General features: G+C 30.1%; 1 protein-coding gene across 3 annotated transcripts in view; it reads left to right on the forward strand.

Moving 5' to 3' along the window:
* The first annotated feature begins 7,676 nt into the window (after window positions 1-7,676).
* LOC111690986 (myogenic-determination protein) overlaps window positions 7,677-22,976 on the forward strand; it is a 29,078-nt gene continuing 13,778 nt past the window's right edge. For all 3 annotated transcript variants that reach the window (XM_046950398.1, XM_046950396.1, XM_046950397.1), the window contains exons 1-3: window positions 7,677-8,623; window positions 12,910-13,032; window positions 15,055-15,129. In XM_046950398.1, the coding sequence (XP_046806354.1) occupies window positions 7,988-8,623; window positions 12,910-13,032; window positions 15,055-15,129 (834 nt within the window). In that variant the 5' untranslated portion in view covers window positions 7,677-7,987. The remainder of the gene's footprint in view (window positions 8,624-12,909; window positions 13,033-15,054; window positions 15,130-22,976) is intronic.

Below are 22,976 nucleotides of genomic sequence, written 5' to 3' on the forward strand. Positions count from 1 at the left end.
TCATGTTTGTATCTTATAAAAAAATAAGCCCAAAAGTATGCAATATAATAAAGTTACATTCTTTAATTGATTGTAAAATATCTGTTAATGATATATAATTTAAATATTTATATAAAAATAGATTAATAACTCTTAAAAATAATTAGCGATTTTTCGCATGTTAATTTTGTTTACTAGTTTAAGCTTCTTCTTTTTTATAAAACATCCAGAGAAAAATATAATTAGATTAAATTTAGTTTTATTTTAACTTATCTGAAGACTGGGTACACCCATTAATGTAAACTGAACTGGACATACTGAAGAAACCTGTGAAGAAATAGTGGTAGTCTAGAAGTTAACCGCAGATAAGAACTCCACCTATTCTTTATGCGGTCGCTATTTGAGGGACTCTTAGGCGGGAAAGAGGTGCTAACAGTACCTCTAGTCTGCTGGGACTATAAACTGGTTATTACATTTTAATTTCAGGCTTGACCTTGAATGATTTGAAAAAAGATGTCTAACCATCTGGTACTACGAGTGGTCAGTGGGCCCTAAGAATTATACAATTATAGAGCATTAATAAAATTTTAGATTTAGGCTGATGTTGCAAAGATTGGGTTATTTGAAGTGGAGTTTATTTGAAGTTTATTATTGAGTTTAATTTGATGTGCTTAACCGAGGTTGGCTAAAATGGTGTGTGCTACGTCTTCACTGCCCTTTCTTTAATTTATCAGCGATTTTCCTACATGACTGAGTGTGTTGGAGTTTACTCTAAAACATACTCAACATATCACAGTGGTTTTTTGTGACCACTGAAATAAAGTCTATTAAAATGATCCGTGTTTCAGACTACCAATTATGTCCTGTAGGTTTTGTTGCCGAATCAACAGAGTCATCTCAGTAGTGTAGTTGGACGTCATATTTGTCGGGATTAGATTGAGATTGCTCATAACACCTGCCCTATATATAATGGTCGGACATCAATATACGTAAATTAAAACTTGAGTGTGAGATACATAGAGGGGCAGTGGTGACTTATTACTTTTTACTCACCTAGTGAATAAAACAGGCCACCTTGAAATAGGCCCTCAAAGCAGGTGTTCACGTAAAGCATTTCGACTCCATACGTAATGATGTAGTATTGTCGAATTTAAGTTTTGACCTTAAAGCATCATCAGTGGCGCGATCAGGAATCTCCAAAGTAGGAGACTTCAGATATGCAAATTTTTTATAAACTATACTATTTCTTTAATTAATGTACTTTTGTTGTACTACAAAAAATATAGTCTTGGCCTAGAAGATATTCGTATTTGCAAATTAAATTGTGACAGTATCAGCTCACCATAATTCAAAATTTTCACTTATGGTTTAGCAGTCTGGTGTTCTGAGGATCTCAGTCAACACTAACGGATCTGTTACAGTTAAAGAGTTGGAAATTTACTCCTATGAGCTTAGAGACCTAAACCTGGAGATGTCCAGTATTAACATTTATAAAAAGAATTTTGTATATCTTAAGATGCTTACTTTGAATATGACAAGATCGACAAATAAGCGCTAGAAAAGGATATTGACTCTTTTGGCTCTTGATATAAATCCGTTAAAACTTCTTGTAAGAATACCTAATTAGCACTATGTTATGGGAAACATGGCAGATCGTAGGGGCACTGACGTAAGAATTTAAATAGTCGAAAAAGACTACATATCAACCAACAACTTACTTTTGAATGACTACTAAATAGCGTTTGAATTACTTATATATTGTCTAGTAATGACTTATACATACCTACAGTATGTACCTCTGTCTGCTATCGCATAGCCACAGAGATATGGCATCGAAACTGAGGTCAGTGGAAGTGCCAAAGGCTGCCTATAGGATAAAAACGTCTAACAGCAAAAGCATGCGTTATAATACCATCAACACCAACAAGTTTAGAATATGCAATATTAATTTGGACAACGTAACATCTTGTTGATATCTTGGTATCATCATTACGAATAGGGAAGGCTCCAGCGCATACGTGGTATATCGAATGTTAAAGGCCAATCAAGGCCAATCAAGTTAAATCCGTACATTGTTCTGACCTGCGGCAATATTAAATGAGGGGCTATGGCGCAGGACAAATCAAAGTCCTATAAAAACCAAAATACTTATTCGCAAATGGATAGGTCCGATACGGTGACACTGTAAAAGCATCGACTGGACACCACAGGACAACAGACGACAACTTGAGATTGAGATATCTCAATGCGGTCTTAGCTGGACAAAGATAAAACAAAATGCATCCAAAAGATCTGAATGGAACCAATTTGTTGTGGCCCTTTGCTTCTCAAGGGATATAATTGTATAAAAGCTTTTAGTGGCCGACGCAGTGGACGTATTTTTACCGGCCATTTTTTGTTTAGAAACAAAACAACTCACTCATGTCCTTAAAAGAAAATTATATTAATAATTACTTACATAACTTCATATTTGTAAGCATGTGCGGTAAGTATTTGCCTCCAATGTCATCAACGTCTTAAACAATGAATGTTTTTTTTATGGGATAATATAGATATGTATGTTCATAGAGCAGGAGCGGACCTGCGAATCCAAAAATTTTCATAAAAAATATAAAAAAAAATTTCATAAAAAATATAAAAATGAGAACAAAGAATATAAGTAAAAAAAACAAAATTTCTCCCCAAACGCTTGAGCTGAACCCCCGCTGTCAGAGAGGAACAAACAATTCGTTGTCAATAGTAGGCTTTCTATTTAGATTTCAACAACAAATGTTGTCGCTCATTTGTATACATTTCGACAACGGATGTTATTGAAAAATTATGAATACTTTGGTATCAATTTGGTACCCTCTGTGTTATAGGTATCAGATTTCTCTTGAATCTCTTCTTACTTAATTTGGGGAAATACCAGCTAAGTTCCTAATATGGCCAACCTATGAGTCGGTTCCTTTTCTTTCAAATTTTAAATAATACACATTCAATCGTATAAAAAAATTCTATGTTTCACCGAAACAATTTTTTGTCGTAAGATTTTATAAATTAATTTTAAAACATACTAAAGATCAAATGATGAAAACAAATTCCAAATTTAAATAATTCTCTGAGATGTTTCTTCGTAGGCTTTTAACAAATTGATTTGAAAATATTTGTAAAATTAAACAAATACAAGATTTTAGATAATTAGTAATTAAGAAGTTAAAACATAAACATACATTGAGAAATTAAGAATATTTCAAATCAAAATCAAAACAAAATATTTATCATTGCCATTTAAAATTGATGACATCCCAAAAAAAAGCCAAATTCAAACCAAAACAAAGTAAAACATTTCAAATGAGAAGAGTAATTTCAAAAACATTTGAGTAGATGTACACGAGGAGATAGATAGATGTGTGTGTGTGATGTCTTAGTGGATTGAAAGTAAAGCGAAAAACTGAATGTACAAGTAAGTATGTTTGAGTCTGAATGACATGGGTGGGTGGGTGTTTGTTATTCGAATGAAATCGAAATGCACAACAGTGTCTAATAGATAATGTCAAAATATGCAGACAGACACTTTGGACAAAAAAAAAAATAATCATCATGAATGCAAAGCAACCACAAAAAATCAACTAAAAAGATTTACAAATCAATTCGAAAAGATTTAATGATGTTGCTTGAAAATATATTTATTATCTATTTGGACAACAATAAATTAACTAACACACACAGACAGACAGACAGACAGACAGACAGACATAAAACAGACGGACTTTTTAGTTGTACTGTAGATGTGAATAAATACATGTAAAGGAATCTATGATTGATTCCTAGTAATTTAACATTATGTTTAGTTGGGTTTAACAAATCAAATAATGTTGTTCAAAATTTCCAATAAAGTTTAGGAATCTTTTCAAATAGTGCCTTAGTCTTAAAAAGGATAACACCAATTAATTTTACTCTATCAGGAACTTGGCGTAGAATGAGTTTACAACTTCCTTGACTTGTAATGAATTTATATTTTTAACATTTAGTCCCACTCCCCCCGGGGCTTATTACCTTGATGAACCTCTAATCATCTTGGTGTTATTACACTTCCGAAGAGCTGCTAGTTTTTTTTGGCTCCTCGGCCATTCCTCATTTTGCTCGCGTTTAAACCACAAAACTTATCTTATAAAAAAGATTCCTTCTGTGATTGGGCTCAAGTCGTGGGAAAATAATTTAGATTTTAAACTAATGCTCGAAGAAGACATATGTTTGGAACTGTGTTGATAGTGATTCTGAAGGATGTAGAAGTTGTACCGCTGTAGACATGTACACTCTCAACAAACGACGTCGGATGTTTTCTCATGAATGTGTCTGATGAAAGAGTTATATGGGTGGTTGTAAACGCAGGTTACACAACGGGGCAGCAATGGTCAGGAGATTAGATATCTCAAGCAAACACCACCTGCCTGCTTCTAAGGTATTACAAGGGAGCGGTTGTGAGTCATCTCTATATCACTCTGTGGATGAAAATGTAATATTGACCCACTATTTGAATAAGTTTTCAAAAATCCATATTTTATGATATCTGTGTAAAACGGATGATATGCTTTGTAAATAAGACAAAATAACAATTATTCCCTACAACACTTTAGTGGGGAGTGTTTTGGATTTGTGCTGATGTTTGTAACGTAAAATAATATTTGTCCAACTAAAAGTATAGCAATCGGCTCAGAATTATTTTCTTAGTCGATTTAGCTATGATCCGTCCGTCTGTCCATCCATCCATGTAAACCTTGTAATCAAACTATTACAGGTCCCAATTTTTAAAATAATTCAATGAAATTTGGTACATAATCATCTATTGTCCTATGGACGAAGCCTATTGAAAATGGTTAAGATCGGTCCATCATTTCACCTAGCCCCCACACAATCGAACCACCGAATAGGACTTGTAAACCTTGTAATCAAACTACAGGTCGCAATTTTGGAACTTGATCTTCTATGGCACCATAGACGAAGCCTACTGAAAATGATTAACATCGGTCCATTATTTCACATAACCCCAATACAACTGAACCCGCCGAATAGGGCTAGTAAGTTCATAATTATGGTTTATATACTCGTATGTCGACAGAAAGTTGCAAAACCAAGTTATGACCCTCATGAACTCTATAATTATAGGGCCTCATTTGACTCTAGCCCCTATAAAAAGCCCCCTTCAAAATTTAACTTAAATGTCCGTATATATACCTATATATATTCTATTTTGTTCAATTCTATAGGTCAGTTGCCACTTGAATATATACTTGCAAATTAGACATCTATATTTCCATGTGTTTTTAAATAATCCTTTGGCTATTAGAGTGATCAATACTGGAACCGTCTATATCTACTAGAAAAATCTAAATTTAGATTGTCTTTAAAAAAGTCAAAACCCAGAGTCTATAGTATACTTTTTCAAGGATTTTTTCACATCAAGTTTTCGAAAAAACTTAAAGCAAAGCTTAAGCTTAGATTCATACACAGCTAAAAACCTTAGACGGTATCAGTGTTAAAGATTTAAATTGTTATACTCTATTTCTCACCTTGAGTATTTCCCTACCGAAGCCTCAATCTGCACTGTTATGTGCCACTTTACCAGTGTCTTTGGTGGAACTTAAACCCACGACTTCGGGTCTAAAAGACTTGAACACTAACCTACCGGAGGTACAATATGGCAATCAAATGTAATATATACAAGTTTAATAGAAACAGAGTCAATAGTATCAATTTTCCCTTTTTCCCACCCCTTGGTTACGCACCTGTATTGAACCGATACTTTAATGACCAATATTTTGGACATTACAAATACCAAATTGTTGAATACAGAGAAAACAAAACAATTTGTTTTAGAAAAATATGCAAAATGCTATAAAATGTTGAAAATATGCAATTTAAAGCAAAAGATGCAATTTATGCATTTATAACAAAATATGCAAAAATATGCGATAACAAATCGATGCCATTTTGTAGCAAATTCTTTGATTCGTTATTTTGAATTACTGACTACAAACATGCATTTGCATAGAACTCGATTTCCGTTTGCCAATTGAAATTGAAGAATTTGTGGCTCCAATGTAACGAAATAGCATAAATCTAAATAAACCAAATTTCGAATGTAAATTAAAGAAATTGAAAACTTTTAAGGGCTAATCTTTAGGTGAAGGATTAGGGATTAAATTAAAATTAATCGTCAAAAGTTGTTTTTGAATACTCTGTTTCTTACTACTCAGTTAAACTAGGCTTAACTTGTTGTTAGATTAAATTCGGAACAAATTTAGGCGGACTTTAACCGATAATTGTGTTTTTCAGTTTAAGATTTAAGCTCAGTTAACTTTGTTAGTATTGTCAAGTTTTCACTCAAAAACATAAACAATGAATAGCTGTTTTTTTGCAAACAATACTTTTGTAAAATGGAAAATTGTGGAAAAATGTTAAATAAACATTTAAAGCAATAATTAATGAAAGAAAACAAATCAGAAAATTGTAATTTACTTTCAATATTATGTTTTTGTTCTTCCGAAATCATTGTTTTATTGTTTTTGTTAATTGTGTTAACTTGAGTTTAATTGGCCAATTACACTCAGTTAAACTAAGATAATAAGTAACTTTACTGATAACTGAAAAACACGAAACATATATTAAACCAGGTTTAACCAAAGAATGAAGATTATCTTTATCAGAAAAACTCGCCCTCAGTCAGCTAATTTTGTTTGCTGTTTTAATCGCCCAATGGAGGTGGTTTAAACTTGAGCAAGTAATGCAAAAGTGTAAACAGCTGATGCCAAAAAAAATTATAAAATTTTTATTAAAATAAACATTAAAATGTTTAATTTTGATTAGTATAAATTATGGAATTTGTTTTGCTTTAAATTTAAGTTTTCATTAATTTTCATATTACATTTACATTGTCTTTCTGCTTTTTTTTATAAAATATCCATTGTTTTGATAACAAACAGTGACGTTTTCTGTTGTTTTGTATGACAACACTGCAAAGTTTAATTTTGTACTCAAAAACATCAAATGGGATTAATATTAGAATCAATTAATTTTCAGATTAACTAATCTGGTTATTAATTGGCATTTGATTGCCAACTCAAAAACCCGCTCTAAGAGAATTAACTAGCATTCCTTTTTTAAAGCCTTAGAACTTTTGGTTCAAAAGTTTTGATTCAAAAAAAGTAACAACTTTGGAAAACTAGGATCATGCAGCAAGTATATGAAAAGTTTTCGAACGAACAGTGGCAAAATTGTTTAAAAATCATAAAAAGTAGTCAATAATAACAATATACACTTGAATAAATATTTTAAAAATAAAAAGTTTATTAACTATACCATAAATCACTTTAAAAATCCTTACAATATTTAAATAATATCTTTAAAAACATATAAAAATTTAACAAAATGTCTTCTGCTTAAATCCTAAACGTTAATATCAAATAAAATTAAAAAAAAAATGGGCGTGTTCTATATAACAAGATACACTCAAAATTATATATATTTTCAACTCAATAGATTAGAAAATCAACGAATTATCACACGATTTATAAATAGAACAATATCTCAAGGCAGTAAGCATCTTGAGTGTTGAACATCTTGAAAATGTTTTGAAAAAAAAACAACACACAAAAATTGAGATGTGAAATTTTTTGAAAATTAAAGAAGAAACACAAAAATATTGTCACCAAATGTATAATGAGCGTCGCAGATGACAAGACAAACGAGTGAAACGCGGCAAAATTAACGGAAAGTTATACGGGAGAACAGAAAATTTTAAAATCGCTTGGAAATATTAAAATAAATTTTGATGCAAAAAAAGATCAACAAGTGATGAAATAGAAAATTGAAAAAATAAAGTTTTAAGTGCAAATTTGCCAATAACAAAAAAATAAATTTAAGAAATATTAATTTAAAATAATAAAAAGAAAGAAAATTAATGGAATATAAAACCAAAAATATATAAAATTTTTAACAGTGTTTTTTTAACAAAAGTTTTACAATCATGACCAAATATCAAAGAAATTTACAATATTTAAATATATCAAATGTTAATAGTAATAACAACAACAACAATATCATTGATAATTGCAGTGATAGTGATGCAACAATACTTATACCACAAGTTACAATTAAACAAGAATTTAATAATTTATTAGAAAATTCTACCAAATCAATGCTTAACCATCATTTAAATATGCAACAACATAACATTGCAGTTATTCAACACCAACAACAGCAGCATCAACACCAACCACAGCAGCAGCAGCAACAACAAAATCATTACCATTCACATCATCACCAACAACAACAGCAGCAGCAGCAGCAACAGTTACAAACATTTTTAAGTCGTTTCAATAGTGTTGCCTCAACTAACGATTCTTTGGCTACAAACTCATGTAATTTCCGTAATTTTAACGATTCAAATGAATCGCATAATTTAACTCCTTCACCCATTTTTACGGATTACGATGAGAATAGCTTAAGTTCGGAAGAGCATGTTTTAGCACCGTTAGTCTGTGCTAATGCTCAATCGTCTAGACCCTGCTTAACGTGGGCTTGCAAAGCCTGTAAAAAGAAAAGTGTTGCTGTTGATCGACGAAAAGCGGCCACAATGCGGGAGCGTAGACGCTTAAGAAAGGTACGAGTGTTAAGAGTTTTGGATATGTTGTCGTAGGACTTCATTTAATCTAATCAAGAATTTTGCCGACGGTTAAGCACTACATCAGTCAATTGTTATTCGATTAGTTTAACTTTGGTTCTTGACAAAGTGATTGAAGTTCTAACGGAAAACTCAATTGTGCAATTCACAATCAGTGTTGTACGGTTGTATCGTAGTACTTCGTAATTTTTTTATAATTGATTTGTTTTTGTTTCAAAAAATTTTATTTGGAAAATGTTTATGACATACAACGTTACAACGTTACGACATCAATTGTGAATTGGGCAAATATTCCCTTATTTTAGTAAAAATTGTTGAAACATTTAAAAATTTATTCGTTTTATCATAGTTTCTGGATTTAAAACATAGCTTTTCAGTTAAATTTATTAGTTGAAGGTCCCATAGAGTCTCTCTATTATTTATTAATTATTATTATTATTTAATGCAAATTTTCAAGAGATCAAAACTATGTTTTTAGACATATATTGATAAAATATTTAACAACTATTATAACCAGTTTAGCTATATGGAATCAGGGTCTCAAATAATGCAGCAGATTAGTAAAGTTTTAATTTAAAAATTTTAAGAAATTTATGCTAATTGATTAAATCGGCAGTAGAGGCCCCCTTTGATCTGCGCCCGACATATATTGAGCCAAAGTTGATTTGAATGCTTAACAAACTAAATTTTAAAATGGGGGAAACTAAGTCTATATACTTTAGGGATATAAAATGATTTTAGTTTTAACAATTTGTCGATCTGAATTTTATGCAATTTTTTTTCGAGAAGAAATGTTTTACAAAATACCGGATATTATATAAAGACCAAAAAAAGTCAGCTTTCTTTAATTCAGTGATCGCAATAGAATTATTTTTCGCTACAAGGGTTAATGCATCAAACTGGGGTTGGTATAATTTTCTGAATCGAACTAGTGATGCTCGTCCGTTCATCTGTCCATCTATTTAAAACTTGTAATGAAACAACAAGTTGTATTTTCAAAAAATTTGATAAAATTTATGTAAATAACTTTTATATAAATATTAAACCCTATTCCTAATGTTGAGAGGATCGGTCCATATTTGACCTCATAAAATTTTGAACAGAGAATTTGTCTCATATCGATATCACTAAATTAGCTATGACTGTTAAAGTTGCTTTTTCGGGGGTCCACTTGTAAGGGGACTATCCGAAAACGTAGACCCATATTGTTTATTTTTATTAAGAAACAAACTTATAAGAAATATTTGTGGAAAATTTCAACTCTCTACATCTTTCCGTTCGGACTCTATCGTGCTTTAAACAGACAGACGGACGGACGCACTAGATCGTGTTAGTACTTCATAAGGATTCAGAATATATTGCGGGTTTTTTTATTTCGATGTACTACAAACGGAATGCATATATCCAACATCTTTTTTGATGGTAGGTATAAAAACAAATCATACTATAGAGACACATATAGATTGGCCAAGTACAGACTATAACTAGGTTTTATCAAACGAATTATCCATTTTATCGATTGAAGACTACAGCAAGGATTCTAATCTTCTATCATATTTTATTCAATATCTGAATACAAAGAAATCAAAAACCATTTCTTGGCCCTCTTTTCACTTTTACTATAAGCTGTTATTTTAAGGCCCCTAAAGACTTTAAATTAACCCCAATTCCTAAAAAAGAAGATGCAAATATCCCCGAAAATTACCGTCCAATAGCTATTTGTTCAGCACTTTTTAAAGTTATGGAAAATATGACCAATTTCCATCTTGGGAACGATTTACTTAACTACCGCCATCATAGCTTTCGTAGAGGTCGGTGTTATTCCATTCATCTTTTTGGCGAAAGTAAAGTGGTGGCTCTAGATATTTTCAAAGATAGAGTGTGGTATGTTGCACTTGTATCAAATCTAATTGTATTGGTGTCGGTAACAACTTCTCTCGATTTATTTCGAGCTTGCTTAGAGATCGCACTGTATGAGTTGTTAAAGATTAATTCAGGGGAACCGCAATGCTCCGTTCTTTCTCCCACCTTATTTCTTATCTTCATAAATGACTTTCTATTCACTCTTTCAACTCTATCTACTCTTTTGCGGATGACAGTAATATCTACCATTCTAATTCATTCAATTATAGGATAAGCCCTCTAGAGATTGGGGCAATGAGACGCAATATGAATGAATCGCTTAATCACGACTTGAAAAAAATCTCTGAATGGGTTTGTGTTAACAGAGTCTACATATTTTAACGTCGGAAAGGCTCAATGTTGTTTTTTAACACATAAGCGCTTGACAGATATTGTTTTTCCTTTTTTATATATTGGTGGTGTAAATATTAAGGAATCGGAAAATTTTGATGTTTTGGGCATTCATTGGCGTGTCCGCTGGACTTTTTTTAAGTGTCGAAAGAAACATTCAAGTGTCTCGCTTTTTTGAAACGGTGTAAGACATACTTTATTTCATATAATCTTCTTACAATTTACAACACATATCCGACCGAAAATGGAATACAACTCTCATATATGGGCCGGAGCTTGGAAGTCTAAATTGGAGCTACTCGGCCGCTTACAGGAGAGGGCAATAGGACTTATCGGTGACAGTAGGATATCCATCTCTACTGATTCGCTGGATCAACGCCTCAACGTAGGGTGTATTTTACTGTTCTATCGATACTACAATGGGATGTGTTCCTCTGCAATTAGGAAACTTGTTCCCGATACCAGTTTGTTCTTGCGTAACACACGTTTTTCTTCAAGAACAAATCGATTTGTGGTAGATTGGTCAGTGGACCGCACCACATACTAAAGGGAAAAATCATTCTTCAGTCGCACAGTTCGTGGGTGCCATTAACTTCCTGCAGAGGTATTCCCTGCAACTTTCGCTATAAAGAGATTTTAAATGAATGTCCACAAACACTACTTTCTCTATTTTCCTTTCTACAATCTATTTTATTAGATCCAATTCAATGCTTCGCATAATTAGGGGTAATCCCCAAGTCCAAAAAAATATACCAATTTTCTAGAACATTTGATGAAATTTGTTAAATACTCTTATTCGGACTCAAGGACGAACGTTATTGAAAATGGCCTCCAAACAAGTGTCCCCTATAAATAGGGATTTTAGACTATGTTAACAAAATCGACAAAACTTAGTTTGATAGTTTATATATTTTAATAACATACAACAATACGACATATATAATGAATTGTTTAAATCGATTTCAAAATTATTTTTCTGATCTGATCATTTCGTTTTTATTTATTGCTTTAATATTTCACCTTTAATAAAACAAAAATAAATAATTTCAGTTTAAGCCCATTACAAAGATATAATTTTTCGTTAACCCCCTTCCCTAAATGATCGCCATTAAATTCGAAAATATGATCGTTTGCCATTGGCTGAAGAAAAAAAAAGTATAAATTATATGAAAAATTTCTCTAATTCAATTAACATTAAAATTTTATAGCAAAAAATCTCATAAATGTCAAAGACAATTTAATGAGCGTCAAATTAAGATGTGTAATTTTAATAAATTTATATTTAAAACTATTAAAACGAAAAAGAGAAAAACTATTAAAATTTTTACGATCTGCAAAAGTCTTGAAAATGTGCGAGCAACAAATTGTTTGTTTAAATTGTTGCAAGTTAAGGAAGAACGAATGAAATGAAATCTTAAATTTTACGATCATAATAATCACAATATATAGACCAAAATAAACTTTCAAAACAAATCATCTAGTAGTAGTTAAAATAAAAATAAAATTGTCATAAAATTTGGAAAATTTGTATTTTGTTGAGAAGTGAAAGGGGAGAAGATACTCATTTTTAATGATCATTTAAAAAAAATTTACATAATTTTAGGATTTAAAAAAAAGACAACAACAATGAATGAAATAAAAAAATCATAAAACTTTATTGAAAACATATCACAGCTAAATAAAAGGATTGTATTGGTGTCGAAGGGGGAGGGAGTCAAATGAGCTATAACATTGTTACTAAAACAAATTTTATTGTTTTCAATTTAACGCATATTTTAATTTGAATTATGATCACAAAATAAAATAAAACCTTTACAATTTATACAGTATACATATGTATATGTTTAGTTTTTCTATATAGGAAATGCTTAATATAATAATTTAAAACATAATTAATTGTGTGTGATTTTCTCAACAGACTCTCATACATGTCTTTCGTTTATTTGTTATCATTTGTTTGTGTTTAGCGTAGAGTATTTATGATATTTTAAAATTTCTATAATTTATTGCAGGTTAACGAGGCATTTGAAGTACTGAAACGACGCACCTCTTCAAATCCCAATCAACGTTTACCAAAAGTCGAAATACTTCGTAATGCCATCGAATATATTGAGAGTCTGGAGGATTTGTTGCAGGTAAGATTATCAATTTTATAGTTTTTGAAACTTTTACATTGGACATCTATTTTCTAAGTTATAGTTATATGAAACTTAATAATTTATTTAAAGCTATGATACACGCTTGTCAGATTTTACTACGTTGTCAAATCTTATAAGAAAAATGTTCAAAAAACCTCTAACAATCATGTAAACATACAATTTTTATTTCTAAACGTTGTCAGAAAAAACATTTCTGAAAATTTTGCAAAACAAAAATTGTAAGTTGACACTATAGTAAGACATTTTCTTTTCTGACAACATTGTAAGATATAACAACAGTGAATACACATAGCTTTACTAAAGTTACAGGGTTGTTTTTAGATGAAACTGTAAAACTTAATATTTACATTTTAGTAAAGACGTTTGTTGAATTAGAAAGCTGAATAAGATAGTACGTTTCTTATTATGATCCGTAGCTTTACATGGGTCAATCTAAAATCTGTTCTGAATCTTGTACATAGGGGAAGGTCAAAAACTTGATCTTACTTTATAACCAAAGAGCTTATCAATTAGTTATACTTCAATAACTTGTGATGAAGCCACATTTCTATATTTATAAGATCTACAATTTTCAAATGTCTACATTCTTACCGTGTCAGATCATGAATGCAGAAATATTCATCAGATTTGTATTATACATAAATGAAAAAATCTACTCCGTATTACAAGACTCTTTCTGACACAGCTGATGTCAGGACTCATTTACTTGTTCAGGAATTTATGAATTGGAATGGAAAATAATCAATCACATTCACTGCACAAGTTGGAATGGAAAATAATCACATTCACTTCGAAATGCACTGGGCGGAGTCTTTAGATTTGGGTAGGTTGGCCACTGGACCGCACAACACACTATAGGAATGTTCATTTTTCAGCCGCACTGTTCGTATGTGGAATAAACTTCTTGTAGATGTATTCCCTGCCACTTTCGTGCTGAGAAAATTTAAATCAAATGTTCACAAATACTACTCCCTGTATCCTCCTTCCTACAACCTATAGGGTTCTATAAATTGACTTTCGAATTGTCGAAAAAAGTCGAACTCGACTATTTTGTTCCAAAAAGGTCAATTACTCGACTATCGTCTGTGAAAAAAGTCGAAAAGTCGACTTTGTTAATAAAAGTCGAAAAGTCTGAAAGTCGAAGAAAGTCGAAAAGTTGTAAAAAGTCGGATAAAGTCGAAAAGTCGGAAAAAGTCGAAAATTGTAGAAACATGTTAAAAATAATCGAAAATTTAAAAATAGTGGAAAAAAGTCAAAAACTTTAAAATAAAAAAGTCGAAAAGTCGACTATTTATAAAATACTTATAGTTGAATAGTCGAAAAATCGACTTTTCATAAAATGCAAAAAGTCGACTTTTAACTAAATGAAAAAAGTCGAAAAGTCGACTTTTCATAAAATGCAAAAAGTCGACTTTTAACTAAATGAAAAAAGTCGAAAAGTCGACTTTTCGTTTCAACTATGGAACCCTAACAACCTATTTTCCTAGTTCCAAGACAGTGCTGGCCCATTAAAAATAAGTGATTGCCTTCTCCTTTGTAGGGTTTAGATTAAGCATGTCTCTTGACACCTGTTAATCCCCAGACGGGGCTACTATGGCAAGAGATTGGAAAGCTCGAGTACTTGAGCAAATTGCCACAGGCGTTTATAAAATTTTTATTTAAAACATGTTATTAAGACCAGATTTTATAGGTTGAAAGGTATGGGGTCTTACGTGCATCGACCTTTATAAAATGTTGTAAACATAAACATAGTGCATGTTGAAACTCCTCCAGTGTAAAATCCCCAATACAATATGAGGTCTAAAGTCGAATTTTGTTCGATTTTCATCAAACTTTAAAACAAATACATAATTATTGACTTCTGTATGTTATTTTGTGGGCCAAATTTTACGGTCAATGCTAGATCGGACAAAAATATTGATCAAAATTATTAAAATTATCTTTTCTATGAAAACACAATTTTCTTTTTGATTAACAAATTATATTTAAAAATTTCAGGAATCATCGCCCATAAGAAGTATGGATAATTTAACGGATACAATAAGTGGGAAATCATGTCAGCAGGATTATTTGGTAAGTAACGAAAATTTCATAAACCTTTGAAATAAGGGCATAAAAATAAGTTTATAGCTAAATGTGGTACACAGATGGATAATGAAATAAACGCGCCTGGTACCAAATCAAATCCAAACTGTTTATAATTTTTCAATAATATCCGTTGTCAAAATATATACATACGTACGACAGCAATATGTTGTCAGACATCGCAACATTGCAACAATTCGTGGCCGAATTCATAATTTTATACACATCCGGTGTCTAAATTTATTGCTAACGGATTGATGTCAATTGTCAGCTTACTACGTTTGTTAACATTTAGACAACGAATGTGACCATTTATTTTTTTAGGGATTATTATGAGCCACCATTTTTAAAACCAAACAAACCTTACCTATAGAAAATATTTATGGAAAATTTCTGTTCTTTCTGTTTGGATTCTATAGTGATTTCAACAGACAGACGATAGACTGAAGAACATGACCAGATCAACTTAAAATTTAATATATTTACTTTTGAGGGTCCATGACCAATATTTGGATGTGATTAAAATAATTAAAAAAATGTTTTGGAAACAATGATAAAATAGCTTTCTAAACTCCTTTGGACAATTTTAGCTTGGATTTATAGGTAAAAAGTTATACTCATTTAAATAAAACCCTGTATGACCAGATTTCCCAACATTGACCACCTTGAAGTTAAGAAGTTCTTAACTGAACAAGTTGAAAGTTCGTTTCTCGACTACTATCCAATATCAGTAACCTTGTTGCAAATTTCATCAAAATTGCATTTTTGAGTTGGGTGACTTGATATGAAATTGTCAATATATATTATTTTGGAGGTCTACGGCCAATATTTCGAGTACTATAAACGTTAGCCACTACATATTGTAATAGATATACATATTTGAACGATAAATATAAATATGTTTATTAGAGTGTCCCGAGGAACAGCCTTTTTAAGAATTTCATGTAGGAATATCACTCAATCGATGCGTATTTTTTTAAAGGGTTCTTAGTTCCCTACCAGCGATTGAAAATCTGGACCTCTGTACAATTTTGAAAAAATAAAACATTTTCATTTTTTTTTTGAAATGGATCTAGAAAATTCCGTAATTTTTTAGCTGATTACGGGAAAAATAATTTAAAAAATTTTGTAGAATATTTTTGGTTTTTGCTTTTTATAGAAATGGGTGTCAAAATTGTCGTAATTTTTAGTTCATACAGAAAAATATTCCAAAAAATGTTTGACATTTAGTTTAGTTCATTTTAGAATTTTATGAAATTTCAATGCCCCTTAAAATACAATAAAATTCGTTTTGAGGATCAGAAATACACTAACAACAATTTTAATTATTTTTCCCGCGACAAGCTTAAAATGGCGGAATTTTTGACGCTCAGAAAAATTTTTTTAACATATTGTACTAGGATCAAGATTTTTAAATCGTAGGTAGGCAGCTGAGGACCTTTTCAAAAAAATTGTGTTTTATTTTTCCCGTATTTAGTTCATAGAAACACATCGTTTTACAGGTATTCCTTGTAAAAAGTGGTCCACGGTAGAGTTATATAAATCGACTTTTGAATAATTGAACAATCGACTTTTTGTCGAAAAAAGTCCAAGTCGACTATTTTGTTCCAAAAAAGGTCGATAACTCGACTATCGTCTATGAAAAAGTCAAAAAAAGTCGAAATTTTTAAAAAAGTGGAAAAAAGTCAGAAACTTTAAAATAGTCGGAAAAAACTCGAAAAAAGTAAAAAAAAAATAGTCGAAAAAGGCAAAAAATTCCAAAAAAGTCGGAAAAAGTTGAAAATTCGACTATTTCAAAAATACTAAATGTCGAAAAGTTGGAAACTCTAAAATAGTCGGAAAAACTCGAAAGAAGTAAGAAAATAGTCGAAAAAAGTCAAAAATAGTAAAAAAGTCAAAAAAAAGTCGGAAAAAAGTCGAAAAGTCGACTATTTCAAAAATACTAAAAGTCGAAAAGTCTAAAAGTCTAAAAGTCGACTCTTAACTAAATGTAAAAAGTCAAAAAATCTGCAAAAAGTCGAAAAGTCTATTTTTAACTAAATGCAAAAAGTCGACTTTTCGTTTTAACTATAGAACCCTAATCCACGAGACACCCTAATGTATATAGATATAGGGATTTCTCTTTGATTTCTATAGTGTCATTTGAAATTTTCATTATCATTAATTTTTATATACTCGATGAAAAAAATATCTCTTCGAAAAGAAAGATTTAAAATACCAAAATAAAAACAATATCATGATTTATAACATTGACACTACAACATATTTTTCATTGAAAATCTAAAACAAAAATTGTTTTATTTTGGTTTTTGTTGTCTTTTGAATATTTCCCCTAAATACCGAATATTTTACTAAATATACAATTTCCAAATTGAATTAAAGATAAAAGTATAAAAATGAGATGAACTATAAATAGATAGAATTTTCAACATAAATTAGTTTTAAATTTTAAGATAAACGTGCTTAAACACCTGTAACAAATGAATGGTTTTAGAGACATTTTAATTTAAAATAGGTACTTCGTTTTTTTCGATTTGTTTATTTAGAAATAAATTTATTTTATAGCTGCATAATTATTGTTGTTGTTTTATTTTTATAATTTATTTATAAAGAGCAATTAATAATTTTCATTTGTTGCTACTTTCGTGTGCTGTAATTATTTTAGTTTTATTTTCTGTATTAAATTATTTTATAACAGTTTTCTGGTTGAAAAAAATACAAAATTTTCTCAAAGTTTTCGTTATTTTTCTGTGACTATTTTTTCGAATCCAAAAAAAAAAAAACACATTCATCAAATTGTTGTGAGCAGAAAATTAGCTTTTCCTTATAGTTTTTTTTCTATTTTCTTTTAAATATTCCAAGAAAGAAAATGTTTTTGAAAAATTTTTTTAAGCTTTCCGGCGTTAAAATAATAGAATATAATAAATTTATGTTTTCTATGGATTTTCGATAGCAAAAGATTTTTTTCTTTTAAAAACACACTGAAAAATTATGGCAAAATATATTTTAGGTAAAATATTTTAGTGGTATGGGAAGCCTTAATGATGCTCTACATTAATTTTAGAATTATTTATGTATTTTGAAATCGATACTATTGTTATAAATTACATAAACCACAAAAGTTGTTTTTTTTCTAAAGGTCAGTGAATTTTCAAGTAAAACAAAGTGTTGCCAACTCAAAAAGGTTAAAAAATATGGCAACACATTAAGTATAAACTTTGAGAAGTAGTATTTCGGAAATACAAAATAAAATGCTGAAATGAGAGTTTCGAAATTGCAATGTTCTAAATTTCGGGACGTTTTATAGGGTTTAGGGTCAAAAATAGCCGATTTTGTCCATTTCCTTTATATACGTAAAGTCTGATGAAAAAGAAAAATTTAAAAGTCACATTTTTTGTGTTTACACGATTGGTATAAAACATTACTAAATGGGTTTAAGTAAAAAAAAAACATCCCTGACCAAAAAATTAAGATCTATATTGCAGTTAGACGATATATATAATCTTTTACAAAATTTTAAAAGATTATATTACTTGTGTGCTCGTGTGAAAGGTTTATTGAATTTTCAATAGATTAGGTTTTCACAGTCTTAGGAATAGTAGAAACAGTAGAAATGAAAATTGTGTGAGTTAGAATCGCGTTTAAAGGTTCCCATCCGATCTCTTCTATACAAAATTTTGAAACATCATATTACTTGTGTGCTCGTGTGAAAGGTTCATTCAGTTTTCAAACTCCATTTCTTTATAGCTAATGGGTACGAGTTTATTTTACTCTTCATTGTAGAGTCATTATATATGTATAAGAAATATTCAGACGAATATTTCAGTTTAAAGAACTTTACAATCATCATAAAGTCTAAAGAAGATTTTGATCGCATATTCTCTCGTTGTCTTGGTAATAAATAAACGTAATATCCAAAGGATACATAATACTCCTTGGATATATAATAACGAAAGTTTATTTAAAAATATACTTCCGGAATGACATTATAATGATCATTAGAAGATCATAAATTTTCGCATGTCTCTCGAAACGAAAGTCCCATTTACTGGTGGATCTCAATCTGAGTGTAGTGAACGATCATGGTTACATTACTTCAGTATCTAATAATGGTCAAGAAAACATATATCAAGTCTTGTCTAAGCAAGTTTAAATTTTTATCTTTGGTTGGTATTAGGTTTTTTTACACGTTTTGCGAAAATCATGAATCTTTGGAGAATAAGTGACATCCCGGGGAATTAATTTTCATATACTTAACAATTGGGACATCCTTAAAGTAGATATAAAAGTTTATATTATGTAAAAATGCTGCAAAAGAAAAACTCCAGTCAGTATTATCAACGGGATAAGATCACTCTTAAGAATCTTTGCGAAGTATAAATAATTTATATGATTCCATATATTGGACCTAATGCCTAGTATTTTGACTGTAAACTCCTATTTGTATAATAATTGAATTATTTTTTTGATCCGAGAAAAAAAAAATGTTCGACATGTTTACGTAAACTATACTATGTTCACGGTAACAATTTATTGTTAAGAAAAAACATATAAGTGTTATTTGCTCTAAGAACATGGTTACCACATTCATGTTTGATGCCAAGTGCATAGAAACAAGCCGATGAAAAATGATGAATTTAACCTATTCTTCAGCAATTGACGTTATAAGATTTTTTATATTGAAAAATCTCAGTATGTCTGTTAAATAGCATCTGACAATGTCTTTCTGCAGAGTTGCCAAGTTTTCGACAAAATTGCGTCTCATCAAGTTATGTGTTGTTTGCATTAAATGCAAGCTTTCGTTTTACATACCTCGTTTGAGGTTATGTTTGATTATAATATTTTTGATTTAATAATTTTTCGAGGTTTCAACTTCCTTTATAAAGGTATATGGCTCTCTCCGAACCAACGTAGGGATGACCTGGCATTTTGAGTGTTTTATACACCGCCAACAAATTAAAGAGTTAAAAAAAGAAATACATGTATGATTCCAATGTTTATCAGCGGTTTTTGAGCCGTATGAAGTCAGAGGCGGCGCGACTTGTAAAATATATTACCGGCGGCCAGTCGTCGCCGCTGTTTTGAGCCGTCTCAGCTTGTTGTTTCGACCAGGTGTTAGTTAGGTCTGTGTTTTACATATACAATCTAAACATTTAAATTAATAACTTTATTATTTATTTTTAATTAATTTGTAGGGTATAAAAATGTCACAAAAACCGTAATAAAGCAAAAATTTATGAAGACACTGCCAAAAACACTTTGTTGAGATTTTTTCGTTTAATAATTTTTATAAATTTTTTTTTTTCTATTTTCACAAATGATAGATTGAAAAACGTTAAGAGCTTTATAGTAAGATTCTATATAGATTTTGTATTATCCGTTTTGTGTTTTTGCATTAATGAATTATTTCATGTTTTATCCGATTAAGTTGTTTATTTATGCGTTTTTAAAATGTTAATTTTTGTTCTTAAACAAATTTCACGTTTGTTGTTCACACTTTTAAATTCATTTAAATTACGAAAATTCGCATAATATTTTTATGTGAAATATTTTTTTTATTTGTTAATAAATATATTTTTTTCTTTCTCAGGAGATGTGGTTGGTTTCGTTTATAAAATTAAAATATGTTTTATTTATATTTTTTTAAATTAAAAAAAAGAATCATATTTTTTGCTGATTTTTTCTTTAATTTTAATGGATTTTATAAATCATATTTTTTATAAAATTGGAAAATTTATGAAGTATTGCCTATTAGTTAAACACCCTCACAAATATGTTTATATTTATATTTATACCCTACACCACTATAGTGGGGAGGGTATTATACGTTTGTGCTGATGTTTGTAACATACAAAAATATTGGTCCAATACCCACATTAAAGTATACCGATCGATTCAGAATCATTTTTTGAGTCGATTAAGACATGTCCGTCCGTCCGTCTGTCCGGCTGGCTGTCCATGTAAACCTTGTGCGCAAGGTACAGGCCGCAATTTTCAAGATAATTTGATGAAATGTGGACCAAGCATGTTTTTTGGCACAAGGACGAAGCCTATTGAAAATGGTTGAAATCGGTCCATTATTTCACCTAGCCCCCATACAACCGTACCTCCCGATTTGAACTTTTTATGCTATAATTCTGCTATCTCTCTAAAAATTGGCACAAATAAGTTTTATATAAGTATAAATGATACTGCAGATTTTCGTAAGGATCGGCCTATATTTGACCCTAGCCCCCATACAAACCCCCCTTCAAAAAATGACTTAAACGTCTAAAATTGACTTGTAACCATTTGTATCGCAATGAAACTCAACAAAACTAACTGTTATTTAGAAATATATCCTTTTCCCAAATTTACCGAGGATCGGCCCATATTTGACCTATATAAAGCCTCATTTAGAAATTTTAGTTTTTTATCAATAAATGGCTTAAATATTTTGGAATTATGGTAATATTCAACAGTTTCTTTACAAAAAATAAAAATTTTATAAAAGTAAAAATTGTAAAAATATACTCATGGTGTAGGGTATCATATGGTCGGCCATGCCCGACTATACTTTCCTACTTGTTTTTATTGAAAATCGTGCCAAATATTTTGATTTTGAAAAAATTATAATTATAAAACATTTTTTTATAAAATTAGACAAAATTATTGTATAAAGAAAATTTATTAAAACAGAAATTAATACAAAACTTTTATTTTCAAAATTCAGGTCAAAATGTTTAAAATTTCGAAAAAACTCAATTCCTAGTTATTTTAAAAATCATTAAGTTTTTTTTTCTAAAAATCTAGATTTTCTTAAATTTTAGTGTCATGTTTATTTTATGCACAATTTGTCAACTAGACACTAAACAAGCTGATCATGTTTTATATCTTCAATTTCCCTGATCACTTCATTAAACTTTGTCCAATAACAAATAAGACACAACAACCCTTTTCTGTCTGGCCCACCTTACAACAACAAGAACCACAGCATTATTACAACAAAATGATATTTCAGTGTCATTCGAATAGAATTGAAATAGTAAACATGACATAAAATCCTTAGTTGTTCGTTCGCACGTTTCCGAATATGTTACTGAGTGCTAAAAGTTCTTCGTCGTAACATCAGGCAGACAACATCCGCTTCTATTTGAAACGTTCCGAAAACATATAAAAACATAATTTAAATCTATTCAAATTTGTTTTAAATAATTTTCTTCACATCAAGTATATTTAATCGTACATATTTTACGATGTAAGAAAAGAAAAGCAAAAAGATATAAATGAATAAAATTTATGGCATTTTATAATTATGCTTGTCCCCCTAGTAGTAAAATTTGGAAAACAAAAAAAAAATCCAAAACAAAAGTTCGTGTCTGCAAAATTCCAATGAAAATATATCTTAATTTTTATGTCTCTAATAGATTTAAGCCATTTTCCACTTTTATAAAAAAGACCACACGTATAATAAAATACTAAGGGGAATTATAATAAAATATCGATGATATAAATATTTATGGATTTAGTTTATTGGTCCCTTTGTGTTCTTTTAAGAATCTTGTAACAATTGCGAAATGTTTTTACGGTTACCCAGGAAAAACTTGCATTGAAAAGTAATGAGTTAAAATGCTACTAAAACCTCTTCTTTAGGAGTCAAGTAATTCTACGCTCACTTACAAATAGGCAGTTAAAGAAGTATATTTTGCTTACAAAAAAGTTGTTGAGTCAGTTATTTTGTTTTTAATAATAAAAAGAGACAGTGAGAATACGAATCAGGGTCTTCGGTTTGTTAGTTAAGTGTTCTTCTCACTGCACCACTTGCTTAGCTATTTAGAAAAGCATTACCCGAGTAC

Source organism: Lucilia cuprina, chromosome 4, assembly GCF_022045245.1.
Source record: "Lucilia cuprina isolate Lc7/37 chromosome 4, ASM2204524v1, whole genome shotgun sequence".
Classification (NCBI taxonomy): Eukaryota; Metazoa; Arthropoda; class Insecta; order Diptera; family Calliphoridae; genus Lucilia; species Lucilia cuprina.